The sequence below is a fragment of the Rhincodon typus genome, chromosome 8 (assembly GCF_021869965.1).
Source record: "Rhincodon typus isolate 14 chromosome 8, sRhiTyp1.1, whole genome shotgun sequence".
Lineage (NCBI taxonomy): Eukaryota > Metazoa > Chordata > Chondrichthyes > Orectolobiformes > Rhincodontidae > Rhincodon > Rhincodon typus.
The window spans coordinates 76,415,751-76,429,080 of NC_063339.1; the positions used below are offsets into that span (position 1 = coordinate 76,415,751).

The following is a 13,330-nucleotide window of genomic DNA, read 5'->3' on the forward strand; positions in this document are numbered from 1 at the left end:
ATTTCTGAAGAAGGGTCTCGACCCGAAACGTCAGCTTTCCTGCTCCTCTGATGCTGCTTGGCCTGCTGTGTTCATCCAGCTCTACACCGTGTTATCTCAGATCAACATAGTAACTTTTTAATGTTACACACCAGCCTACTATCCTTTCAGTACATACACACAATGGCTGACTCTAAATCTTCACCACACTTGAACAGGCAGCATCTTGCCTGCATTCAATACTCCATCTACTACTCCTGGCTGAAATCAGCAATGCTTCACAGTTACAATGCAAAACTGTACTCAAAAGGAACTGACAGGTATGTCATCTGTGGTACATCAATCTAGCCAATTTCCAAGATATCTTCTTTCATATGTAGTGAGGAACCAAGGACCCCAGAAGGGCAATCATTCAATTGCACCGTCACTGAAATTTACTCCATGAACAAAGCTGGTCCCATAGCGTGAAAAGTCAACAGTCCCAGGGACAAACTGAAACATTACTATTGGCCTCAATGAGTGAGAAAATTTTCTAAAAATCAGCCAGGGATCTTCATATCCATCACAGATAGCCAGACCCAGGATAGTGACAGGTCCAAGATTAGCTGTGATGTAAGTGAGGGACGGCCTACCATCACTCAATGCAAGAAGAATTAGGCCTTGTTGAGGTACAGGAGGCTGATCTCCTTGGAATCTTGTCTCAATAAGTGTCTGTATCTACGGTGCAGAATTAAAACAGCACAAAATTAAAAGAAAACCAGGAAAACTTGTAAATAAATTTAGACCCAGTGCACAAAGGGAGAGCAACTGTGACTTAAAATATGCAAATTAGGACACTTCTCAGGCCATCCGTTTGCATTCCCAGTTGCCTGTATTCACTATTCTCCATATATTCCAAAAGCAAGGCCCACAATACAAGTTGCATTCTGCAGACATTAACACAAATCATGGTGACAGCTAGCTATTAGAAATACTTACTTTCAGTTTAGGGGTTGAGCTGTTTACAGAATCTGTTCGGACATCAGATCCTAGGGGACATCAAAATGAAAATAATGAGATCCACTCAAAAATAACAAGTACATAAGCAGACGCCATGCTAACATTACCCGATCTTTCACTGCACAGTGACAGCTTAATCCAAATAAGTGACCAATTCTTCATCAGGACAAAGTCTGGCAGGGGGTTGGGAACCGGAGCAACAGACGAGTAAATGCAGGGACTCGGGACAAAGGAGAGACTAGTATCTTCAAGTCTAGGGGGCATGTTTTTAAAGTAAGAGAAGAAAGATTTAAAAAGGACATGACGGGCAACTTTTTTTTACACAGAGTGGTACTTGGAATGAACTTTCAGAGGAAGTGGCGGATGCGGGTGCAGTTACAACTGTTTAAAAGACATTTTGGTAAGTACATGAATAAGAACTGTTTGGAGGGATATGGGCCAAGTGCAGGCAGGCTGGACTAGTTTAGTTTGGGATTACGGTCAGCATGGACAGGTTGGACCGAAGGGTCTGTCTCTGTGCTATATGACTCTACAATTAACAGGATAGCTAGTCTGCAGACTAAACCATAAGATTCAAAATTTAGCAAAGGATCAGCCTCACCCATGAGATCATGATCCACATAGGCAAAGAATATGGGAGGGTGACTGAAAAAAAGAAGAAACGAGATAACAATACTGATAAACAAACACAATTTTACCTCGCAGTCTCTGCTCTCTCTCCAGCAATATTTGTTCTCTGACGAGCCTCTGCTGTTCCTCTAAATGTCTGGAGCCTTCTTCCCTTAGCCTGGCAATCTGCAAGAGGACAAAAGGGTCTTCTGTTGGTTGGTGAACAAATACATGGAGAATCGCTGTTCAGGAATTATTCAATAAAATTAATGAAGAAGCAATAGACACAGTCAAGGCAGCATGGTGGCTCAGTGGTTAGCACTGCTACCTCATAGCAGCAGGGACCTGGGTTCAATTTTATCCTCAAGTGACTGTCTGTGTGGAGTTTGCACATTCACCCAGCGTCTGCATAGGTTTCCTCAGGTGCTCAGATTTCCTCCCACAGTGCAAAGATGTGCAGGTTAGGTAGATTGGCCTTGCTAAATTGCCCATAGTGTTCACGGATATGCAGACTAGGTCAGTTAGCCATGGGAAATGCAGTGTTACAAGGATAGGGTAGAGGAGTGGGTGTGGGTGGGATGCTGTTCAGAGGGTTGGAGTAAACACGACAGACCAAATGGCCTGATTCCAGACTGCAGGGATTCTATGATTCTATGAAAAACAAAAGATTGAGACAAAGTTCATGCCTGGCAAAAGAAGTAAATTAAAGCAAATGTAAGACTGCTGTTCCATTTTCATATAAAACTATATTAAATTGCTTCTGGCACTTTTAAATTTCTTCTTCTCTTCCTTAGAAGAAAACTCTAATTTTCTAACAGATAGTTCTATAGAAGCCAACTGCTGGAAAACAAAATGTAAGTCTTTGTATATGAATGTCAGTAAGCATTTCATCCATAGGGGCATCACAAATGATACTGATTCTGTCTTCACTCAGCAGCTACATCTTCTGTTATCCCAGCAGAGGGAACAAACAGGAACAGCAATGCTGGCTGCTTTCAGTTCTTAGCTAATAGATGCTGAGGCCAATTACAAAAGTTGTGACTAAGCTGCAGAAAGGAAGAGGGACTTTAAACTCCCCACCGCTCTCTCCATGGAACACAGTGAAACCTTGTCACACCCCATTTGAAGTGCTTCCTAAGATGCTTTGGTCATTTGACATGCCCCAGCAGTTTAACCTTAACTTTGCAATATCGAATCCTCAGCCAAAATTGGGTTCAATAACAGTTGAATGTACAGTATTGGAGCACTTCTAAGAGTGTCTCGGCACTGTGACAAAAAGCGCTTTAATGAGGGATAACAGAAATTAGACAGCTCACATCTCCGTAATAAACACTGCTAAAGGAGACACCAAATCAAAGCTTTTTGGTTTGTTTCAAGACTAGGGCATATCACAACCTTGATTGGAATGGTACTCTAAAAATTAAACCCTCAATTCCATGAATCATCACAAATGTATAAATGATGAATTTAATCACTAAGATCACCAATTTGCCTGATTTGGCCATTATATAGAATGGGGAAAAATAGTCTCACCAGCTTTCATCAACAAGTAATAAACAATAAAGAAAACAACTGGTTGATTCTATAAAAACACAGCAGCACCTAATTTCCAGTTTTCAAATAAAAACATATGCAGCCCTTACATGCCTCTACTCTTGAAGGAGATATGACTTTTATCAGTGTTTAAATTATAACATGCAAATCAAACCCAGATGCTGAGAAAGGTATGTAATAGAACAAAGGGACAGAGTAACCTATAAGTAACATATCAGTCTAGAGGACAATTTCACCTCCCTCTTTTCTCAAGGACATGAGAATTACCTGCACCTTACAAATACAAGTGCATTCTCAGTTCCAAGCATTTCTGAGTAACTGCTACACTGTGTAAAAGCAATGAGCAAAGCTCTTTGATTTATTGTCTCAGTAGTATTATTGTCAAGCTAATCCATTAACAAGTAGCTTCGTTCAAAACAGACTTCAGACATCAAAGTTTGAGGAATCAAAGCCTTGAGATCAACTTCTGATCACTTTATTGAGGAAATAAAACAAAAGGACCAAACTACATATACACCAATACACAATGTTCTTTTATTTAAGGTTATACATCAGCAATGAATAGACATCATAGCGAAAGTCATTTATGAACACATGAATTAGGAGATGTACGAACTTTCAGCCCTTCAGTCTCCTCAACCATTCAATACAATCATTGCTGATCTGTTTGTGCTCCGAATTCCATGTTCCCATCCAACTTGGACAACCTTCAATTCACTTGCACCACAAGAAGTCATCTACTCTGCCTTAAAAGTATTCAAAGACCCTTAATCCAATGCCTTCTGAAGCAGAGGATTCCAAAGTCACAATTCTTCAAGAGAAAAAAAAAATCCCTCATCTCTGTCCTAAAAGGCTGACTCCTAATTTTAAATCACTGTCCAGTGGTTCTGCCTCACCTAAAGGAGCAAACGTCATTTCCACGTCCAACTCATCAAGACGGTTAAGGATCTCATAAATGTCAGCCCTTACTCAATGACACGCTAGTAAAAACAAGACCATCCTGAACAACCTAGGCAAAACACTCAATCCAAGTATCAATCTCATGATCCTCCTCAGAACTGCCCCTAATATATTCACATTCTTCCTTAAATAAGGAGACCAAAACTGCACACAGTATCCAAGATGCAGTCTCATCAATGCCCTGTGTAACTGAAGCATAATTCCTTACTTTTATGTTAAATTCCTCTCATAATAAAGGATAGCATTCCATTGGCCTTCTTAGTTAGGATTTCTACCTGGGGATTAACTTCGTTTTCTGGAACATCTTGATTCGTCTGCAACTCAGAATTCTGCAGTGATTCTCCATTTAAGTAGTACACTACTTCTTTTCTACAGTAAAAAGGGCCAGTTACCTCATCCAGCCTACAACCCTCACTCTCATCCAAACAAGCTGAAAAAAATCCTGTGGGACAATTGCAAAGTTTGAGACTGGGTCCCCTGACCTACTTCATTTTCTTTCCTTCTCAAATTGCAATTAGGAAATAACTTATAACACCAAAAAAAGCAAAATGCCTGGGTAAAAACAGAATATTGGTTAGCACAAAGGGAACATTCACTACCCTTCTTTAAACAATGCAAAAGGAATATTGAATTCTGAACTGAACAGGTTGGTCCAACAGATCACCTGAAGAGTTGTATCTCTTGACAGCGTAGCACTCCCTGATACCACATTTTAGAGACCGTATACAATGCTTCATTGAATTTAAGGGCCAGCTGTACATGAGGCTTCCTCCCAGCTACTTCATTACACTCCTTCAGGAAAGGCTGCTATTCCTTTCTTCCCTAACATTTTATCCAGCTTCCCATTAAACATATCCAGTTAAATCAGCTCACCTATCTATTCATTGTAGAAGCAGACTCCACATTCTAAGCTCTTTCTGAATGAATAACTATCTTCTGAATTCCTTATTGACTCTCTTTGATTGAACTCCTTCACAACTGGAAACATTTTCTCAGCATCACATCCACAAACATTCACGCCTTCTGCCACTGATGCTCAGTAGCAGCAGTGTGTACCACCCACAAGATGCACAGTAAAAATTAATCAAGGCTCCTTAGACACCACAACCACTACCAGCCAGAATGACAAAGGTAGCAGATTATATGGGCACATTATAAGACCTCTGTAAGATTGTCACCCGAGTTTTCTCTTTTTTGGAGAATTCAGCCATAGACTGCTCATCCTTTCCAGATATTATTATTCTCTGGAAATATTTTTGCACAATATACAGTGACTATACTCTCTTTAAAATATGGAGAACTGAACTGTCCACTTCATTCTATCTGTGCTTTAAGCAAGGTTCTGTAGCAGTTTAACATAACTTCTCAGTTTTCCAATTCTCTTCCTTGATAAACTGATGTTGCACTTTTTTCTCCACTTTTTACAATTTGTGTTTTCTTGCATTCACAGCTTGGCTACAATTTATAAACATTAAAATATAGCCATATTCTGAAAAAGAACAGGACATTCAATAATTGAGCAGATTTAAGTTGTTAAAATCTGTGCTTTTTCCCAATCCTGCTTGCCTTCATGAGTTCATTACAGCTCAGAAGCAAACTTAATCCCCTATGAGCTAAAATATCTGCAAAATGTACTTAAGCCACGGCTATACACAGAGGCTATCTGAGTACCAGACTGAAGACTACAAGTGTGCTCTTGGAATGTCGACTGGACTTTTCCTCACGTGATTAATGATCAGTCTCAAGCTGCCAGTCAACTCAAAGAGCTAGTTAAAGCAAAAATGCTGTTACTGGCAGTGAAACCAATACTAAAAAAAAAAAATCACAGTTCACCAACAGCTGAGCAATCACAGAGCTATCAACACCAGCAATTAATTCAAAACCATTAAAGCAAACAGAGATTACATTTCGACCTTTCAATATGTTTGCATCAACACTTTTATCTTTTATCCTACATGTCCTGTTCACTTAGCCAAGAGAATTATACTATTTTGTTTCCTATAGTCGAAATGGCGATCTTCCAACTTGTAACTTAGTGAAGCAGCAGATAGTAGCTTAAATCCTGAATAACTAAAAATAAATCCAAGATACAAAATTATTATTTTATCAGACAGCAATTCTGGAAGTTGATGTGTCAGAGATATTTTGCAACAACTTGCCCTCAAAAAGCACCATTAAGGTGTTTCACAGAGACATGAGGAGAAACAAGGCACTTGAAGCAAACAAGGGAAATCAGGAGAAAGAGGCAGAGAGATTTAAGAAGAAATTCACAGATTGTAATTTAGGTGGCTGAAGGCACAGCTAATAATAGCAGTGTAAATGTTTGAAGGCAGAGAAACAGTTTGATGCAGTGGGAGTTGTAGAGCTAGAAGCCATTATAAAGTGATGAGCGAGTCTGTGAAGGGATCTGAAAAGAACAAATGGGTGAGAAATTAAAATCTATAATGTATAGACTGGAAGAGAACTAATGTCGGTGTGATGAGCAGGAAGACATTGTGCTGGATAGGGTTTGTTTAATCCATTGCATCTGATGGGAAATGTGAAAAATGTGAATGGATTGCTTTGGAGTAATTGAGCCTTGAGGTGACAAAGGCATAAATCAGGTATTCAATAGTACATGGTCTGTACTGCATGGAATTGAGGAGATAGAGACGAGCAATTTTTTGTAATTGAGAGATGAGGAGGTCAGAAGCTCAGCTTGGGTATTGTTAGGCACAGCCAGAGATCGTGACTACGGAGGGGTTGAGTCAATAGTGACCAAGCAGTGTTTGTAAATTGGGTATTAAGACAACAGATGTAATCTTCATAGTGACTAGCATGTAAAACTGGATACAACCCGATAATGCAGAGAGAGTGAGTGGGTTACAAGAGTGATGCAGTGGTGGAAGTGCAAGTAACCAACATATATGTGAGTTCAAATGGTATTGTTAAAGAACAGTGTGTACACAAGGTAAAAAAGAAGCTAAAGACTGTTTCCTGGGAGACTTGTGAAGTGACAGAACAACTAAATAGGTGAGACATTTAAGAATAGCCGAATTTGATAATTTAAAGAGAGGAGAATATAGATTAACAGAAACAAAGCAGGTACATAGGATCAGAATAACTATCCTTATGGAGTACAAGTACCAACATGGCCTGGTCAGGCTCAATGGCCTGTTTCTAAATTGTCATTTTTATTAAGTGTGGAACTAAGCAAAAACTGCCCCACAGAAATAAAAATAAAATGGAGTGTATTGATTGGACAGGATGATTGGATTGAACATGTTGACAGCTATAAAGAGGTGAAAGACGAGCTGCAATAGCACTAATACAGAAAATTCCATGGATACGGGTTATTCCTGATTACCATGACTAAATGCAGGTCTATCAGGTTTCATAGCCGTGTCATGAGCACCAAATCTGCTTTGTATCTCCAGAAAGAGATACCTTGGCTGTGTACACTTGGACTCAAGCATACCCTGCAGCACCCAAGATTAATTGAGAGAACTTGCAATATTTTTTATCCCCCAGAACCAAATTTACTCAAGAATGAAAGTCATTTACTAATTTTTGCACAAGCACATCATCATTTCTCCCCATTGCGCTTCAAATCCAACTCACTAGCATCTGCTAATTTACTTTTTGGCATCAACACATCCAATTTGGGGTTACACAATGGGAGAACAGCCTGAAGTTAGTTATTATTTTAAACAAAAATGAACATTTGACATAGTGTTCCAGCAACATATTTTACTCGTTACAACCTTCCTATATATGTTACATGCATTGCCTGACCTGTAATTAGAGTTTACACTGCGTAATACGTTTGCATTTATGAAAGGCTCCAATTTGACTTGATGGCAGCACTAGGTTCACTGGATCCAGTTGGATGCTTTCTGGGAGGCTGAACTAATGACTCTATCTCCTACCATCTCATCTCCACATTCCTACTGTTAATAACTCAACATAACATCCTCACTGCACACCACCTACCTTCATTAAAAGAAAAATAAACAGCCTTTGGTACAAATTGACCATTGATTTTTGACCATCAAATAGTCCTTCCACAACGTTTGATTTTTTAAAATGTCAGTTCCTGATTCTTCTCTAGTTTGTTTTCGGCATCCAATCATGGGGAACCCAAGCCAAATCTCAGCCATTACTTGCTGTCTCCAAGTCAGAAGGCTGTAGTTTCAAAACTGATGTGATACACAGTCTACAAAGGCAATTCAGCAGTGTTCAAGATGTTACTTCTTGGATTGGCTATTGAACTGAAACTGTATTCAGGTAAGTGGAAAAGATCACCGGGCACCATTTAAAGAAGAACAGCCCCCACCAGCAGCCTCAAATGTACCACTTCACCTTTGTTTTATGGACATTTCACTGTATTTAAATTGGCCGCAACTGGTAGTCCACAGAAAAACACTTTAAAACCGCATTATTGATTGCAATGTGCTTGGGGACATCCAGACCATACGGTGTGCGATACACACTTAGTTACCTACTTTGTGTAAGCATAGTAACACTTTGTATTAGCAACATATGTAAGGCAATGTATTGACTTGTACAATGTAGACCTTGTTGTCTGGAACTTCAGCATGCCCTACATGTTAAACTGTCCATCAGAAGGAAAAAGGCTGCTTTTCAATCTAGGATGGACTGGAAATGAGAAGGAATAGTCTTGTTTAGCCAGTTCCGGCTTGTCTGCTAACTCAGATGTTTTGCTCATGGTTCCATAGAGATGGCCTGTGTAGCACATAAAACCCCACATTGGAAGAAAACTGGGCAGGATGAGGGTTCGACAATGTAATTTATTGACTGGTAAAAATCATAGCCATTTCAGACAAACTCTTTACAAGATAGTATGAGTATTAGTTCATCCATTCAGAGAACCTATTGTTCTCCGTCCTCCAGGGTAGTATGTATCATTTTCATGACTGATTCCAAAGATTTTTATGTCTATTTCTGGGAGTCTATTCCACGTATTGATCATTTTATGTGAATGGGAGGTATCGGATCCCAGCCTTATATTTGTCTTTGGCTGACTTGATGTCCCCTTGTTCTACTTGCACTGTTTAGTGTGAAGTAATTTTACTTTTGACAAAATATTTAATCTATATAATCATTTCTAGTAGTTTTACCATAATTGATTATTTCAAATGTCCATCCAGGCAATGACCAGTTCATCCCATGGGGTTTCAATTTACCCAACAAGTCTGTTACGTAGTATGTCTTTGAATACCTTTTGAACATCTACTCACCTCAACCAGACTACCATCATCAATATTTACTGTTATTTCATCCAAGCACTCAATCAAATTAGTCAAAAATAATTTAGTTTCATAAATCCCTTGTTGGCTTTCATTTACAAGACTATAAATTTCCAACTAGCAATTAACTTTACCGTCACCAGCAACATTTGACCTGTAGTTGCCGGATATAGCACGCTCCACTTTTCTTGGACATGGGTGTAACATCTGTAATCCTAGTATTCTGGCACTAAGGTGATTTTGAGGCTCACAATTTGCACCCACAATTTCCCCAAAGTACAATGGATCCTGTCCTGACCAAATGATTTTACTATTTTCAGCACTGCTAATGCATCTCATCATCTGTTTTAAATCCCATTCCTTTAATATGATATCGGTAGCATTCTCTTCTCTGGGCCACCAGATGCTAAGCACACATTTAGGAGCTTTCCCATGCTTGCTGTCCAACATGATGTTTATTTTGGACATTTTGCTTTTGATCTTTAATAGGACAAACCTTTCCTTGTGACTACTCTTTTAATATTTACATAGAGTCGCAGAGTTATACAGCAGAGAAACAGACCCTTCAGTCCAATCAGTCCATGCTGAAAGTAATCCCAAACTAAACTAGCCCCACCTGCCTGCTCCTCGCCCATATCCCTCCAAGCTTTTCCTATTCATGTACTTATCCAAATATCTTTTAGATGTTGTAATTGTACCCACATCCACCACTTCCTCAGGAAGTTCATTCCACATGCAAACCACCCTCTGTGTATAGCATTTTCCCCTCATGTCCTTTTTTTAAAATCTCTCTCCTCTCACCTTAAAAATGTGCCCCCTAGTCTTGAAATCACACATCCTAGGGAAAAGACAACTACCATTAACTTCATCTATACCCCTCATTATTTTATAAACTTTTATAAGGTTGCCTCTCAACCTGCTACACTTCAGTGAAAGAAGTCCCAGCCTATCTAAGCCTTTCTTTATAACTTAAACCTTCCATACCCGGCAACATCCTGCTTAAAAGATGTTAAATGAGGAATTAGCATCAGTGAACCAAATGTTATCTGCTTTTTGTCATGGATCTGCTGTGCTTATACTGTCATATGATTTCACTGGATGGCAGCATTTAAGTACCTCAATAAAATGGTTACTTTTCTGTGTGAACTTGACCTTTGGCAGAATGTTAATTCACCTGAATTTAATATCTTACAGAGCTCTGAACTGATCTTGCACTTACCACTTCATCTAAATTCTTTGCAATCTTAATTTCCTCTTCTTCATTGAGCTGGGCTTCTCTTTCACGAGCCTCCAAGTCTAAAATTGAACAACAGTTTTACCTGTAATTAAGTTCAGACATAATAGCCTATCAATACCAATAAGTGGGAAACTTTTGCATGTTCCGCATGCTGAGTTTCAAACTGTTTTACAGATTTCAGTTGATGCTTTGTAGTTCTGGAGGTAAAATATGTTTGTTCCATATAAAGGAACATATTCATTGACACTGCTTATTGTTAGCATTAAACATGGTCAAGTGGGCACAACTAAATAATGGGTAATGCTTTACCCAACCTTAGAGAAGCTTCTCTTTCAATACCATTTTCTACCTCTGCACCACGTGTTGATTTTCACGGAGTAAGGTCGATTACAGAGATATTTAAAAATGTTGCCAGCATTCTTTTTTTATTTCCATGTGGTTCCAGACGTCTGTCCTGGTCGAAACCGTGTGAGTATCTCTGGAGGTGGCACAGCTGCATTGGATGGCATGAAGGTGGCATGGTACATAAGGTGACATGGAGGAGTTTGAGGCATTCACCAAGGTACGGTCACCTCCAAATTTTCTCCAGAGGCAGACGGCCCAACTTGATAGAGTGAAAAAAGTGTGCATGTTCAATTCCATGGAGCTGGATCGGCCGATTTGGGCATATTCCCACTCAAGCCTACTGCCTCCATGGTGCAAATATGGTCCATGAGTCCTGTGACCTTTGAACAAGATTGCTTCCAAAATTGAATGAGCAGAGGCTTTTAGCTGATACACTGAATCCAAAAGTATTTCAGACTGAATTCTTACTAGTAACACTCAGAGGAAACTTTCATGAGTTTTTTGTCTGTTTCAAATTCAAATATAGTGTGTTAGCCCTGGCATCAGGAAGCTACAAGTGGCAGTCAGTCAGTGAAATGGTTTGCCACACAGAAAGAAAGTACAAAGAGGGGTGCCAAATGATTAACCATTTAATTTGTGTGGAGGAGTCTGGCAACACTTAATACAGCTGAAATTCAAAATCAACATGTGAATGAATTGACGAACCAAATCCAGATCGTATCAGTACAGGTCAAGGATCAGTTTAGCTTCAACATGTTTTATGATTGTCCCACAATAATAATCAGACCTTGGGCAGCTGATATGTGTCCCCTCATCTTAAATTGTCACTCAATAGTATTTTGTTGATGGTTACAAAAGTCATTCACAATGGGGTTAATGGAACATGAGTGGCTGCCTGAAATTTCTCCCGCGGTTTATGGTCTGCAACGAGGAAAACAAACTTTTCAGCTGCTGTTGAAGTAAAACCCTTTAAATCTCTGTAAAGGCAATGACCCTCAATTCAAAAAAACAATCCTTGATTGGAGAATGAAAAATAGGGGAAACAACACAAATTCCAGCTCACATCAATCAACATCTTTCAACCAGACAGACAATGAAGGAAGGCCATTACAGGTGGCACAGTACATTCACTATAGACTATAGGGAAAAGGGCAAGAGGACTGAAAATTATCCTGAGAATATATTATGAGTTTTGATGCTCTGATGGAAGCAACATATTCTTTGACTTTTTTTTTCCCTGCTACTACAACGTATTTCAAACTTTAGTGCAATTACCATCTATTCATTGATCATACAACAAGGACCATTCTTTTTGAAAGTGTTGATTGGTTGCAATTGTGATTGTGAGGTACATCATTATGAGTTTCAAGGGAACCCTTGCCCACTTTATGCATCTAATTTCAGAAATGGGTAGCACTTAGACTGATAACATAAAGGTATGTCCCTTCTGCTCTGCTCTGTCAAGGGCTCCAAGGTCAACCAAAGAAAAACTTCAAGCCAGCTTTAAATCTGTTTAGAGAGTCTCTTCACAAGCGCTTTGATGCTACACAGATGTTATTCAGGCGAAAGACAGCACATCCTGGACTATCCAATGCTGTAATAGTTCAAACCCCGGTGCTTCATCTGCCACTTCAATGTACTTGCATTGCTTTTTACCATTTCACATACCAAGCTTTACTTTCTTTCTCTTGCTGTCGAGTTTTTGGTTCCTCTCCGCTGCCTGCTTTTTCGCTTTTCTGATTTTATCGTAGGCTGCCTTGAAGAGGAAGAAAATTGAGAGAGTTAATTTGCCTATCACAGATACCTACAAGAGATGTGAGCTTGGATGGTTTGCCCTTGATAATAGGCCATTCATATCACATTGAGTCAGAGTCATACAGCACAGAAACAGACCCTTCAGTCCAACCAGTCCATGGTGAACCTAATCCCAAACTGAACTAGTCCCATCTGCCTGTGCCTGGCCCATATACCTCCAAAACTTTCCTATTCATGTATTTATTCAAATCTCTTTTAAAAGTTGTAATTGTACTCATATTTACCACTTCCTCAGGAAGTTCATTCCACACATGAACCACCCTCTGTGTAAAAGAATTTGCCCTTCATGTCTTTTTTAAATCTCTCTCCTCTTACCTTAAAAATGTGCCTCTCAGTCTTCAAATCCTCCACCCTAGAGTAAAAACAACTACCACTGACCCTACCTTTAACCCCTCATTATTTTATAAACTTCTATAAGGTCGTCTCTAAACCTATTATGCTCCAGTGAAAGATGTTACAGCCTATCCAGTTGTAGAGCTGGATGAACAGAGCAGGCCAAGCAGCATCAGAGGAGCAGGAAAGCTGATGTTTCGGGTCTAGACCATTCTTCAGAAATGGGGAAGGGGAAGGGGGTTCTGAAATA

The 13,330-nt window shown here is 39.4% G+C and overlaps 1 protein-coding gene across 1 annotated transcript in view; it reads right to left on the reverse strand.

The window, feature by feature from the left end:
* Nucleotides 1-13,330, reverse strand: part of dnajc17 (DnaJ (Hsp40) homolog, subfamily C, member 17) — a 49,828-nt gene that overhangs the window by 8,461 nt on the left and 28,037 nt on the right. The window contains exons 4-7 of the mRNA XM_048600466.1: nucleotides 12,601-12,688; nucleotides 10,570-10,646; nucleotides 1,677-1,773; nucleotides 958-1,007 (exon numbers count right to left, since the gene is read on the reverse strand). Coding sequence (XP_048456423.1) covers nucleotides 958-1,007; nucleotides 1,677-1,773; nucleotides 10,570-10,646; nucleotides 12,601-12,688 — 312 coding nt within the window. The remainder of the gene's footprint in view (nucleotides 1-957; nucleotides 1,008-1,676; nucleotides 1,774-10,569; nucleotides 10,647-12,600; nucleotides 12,689-13,330) is intronic.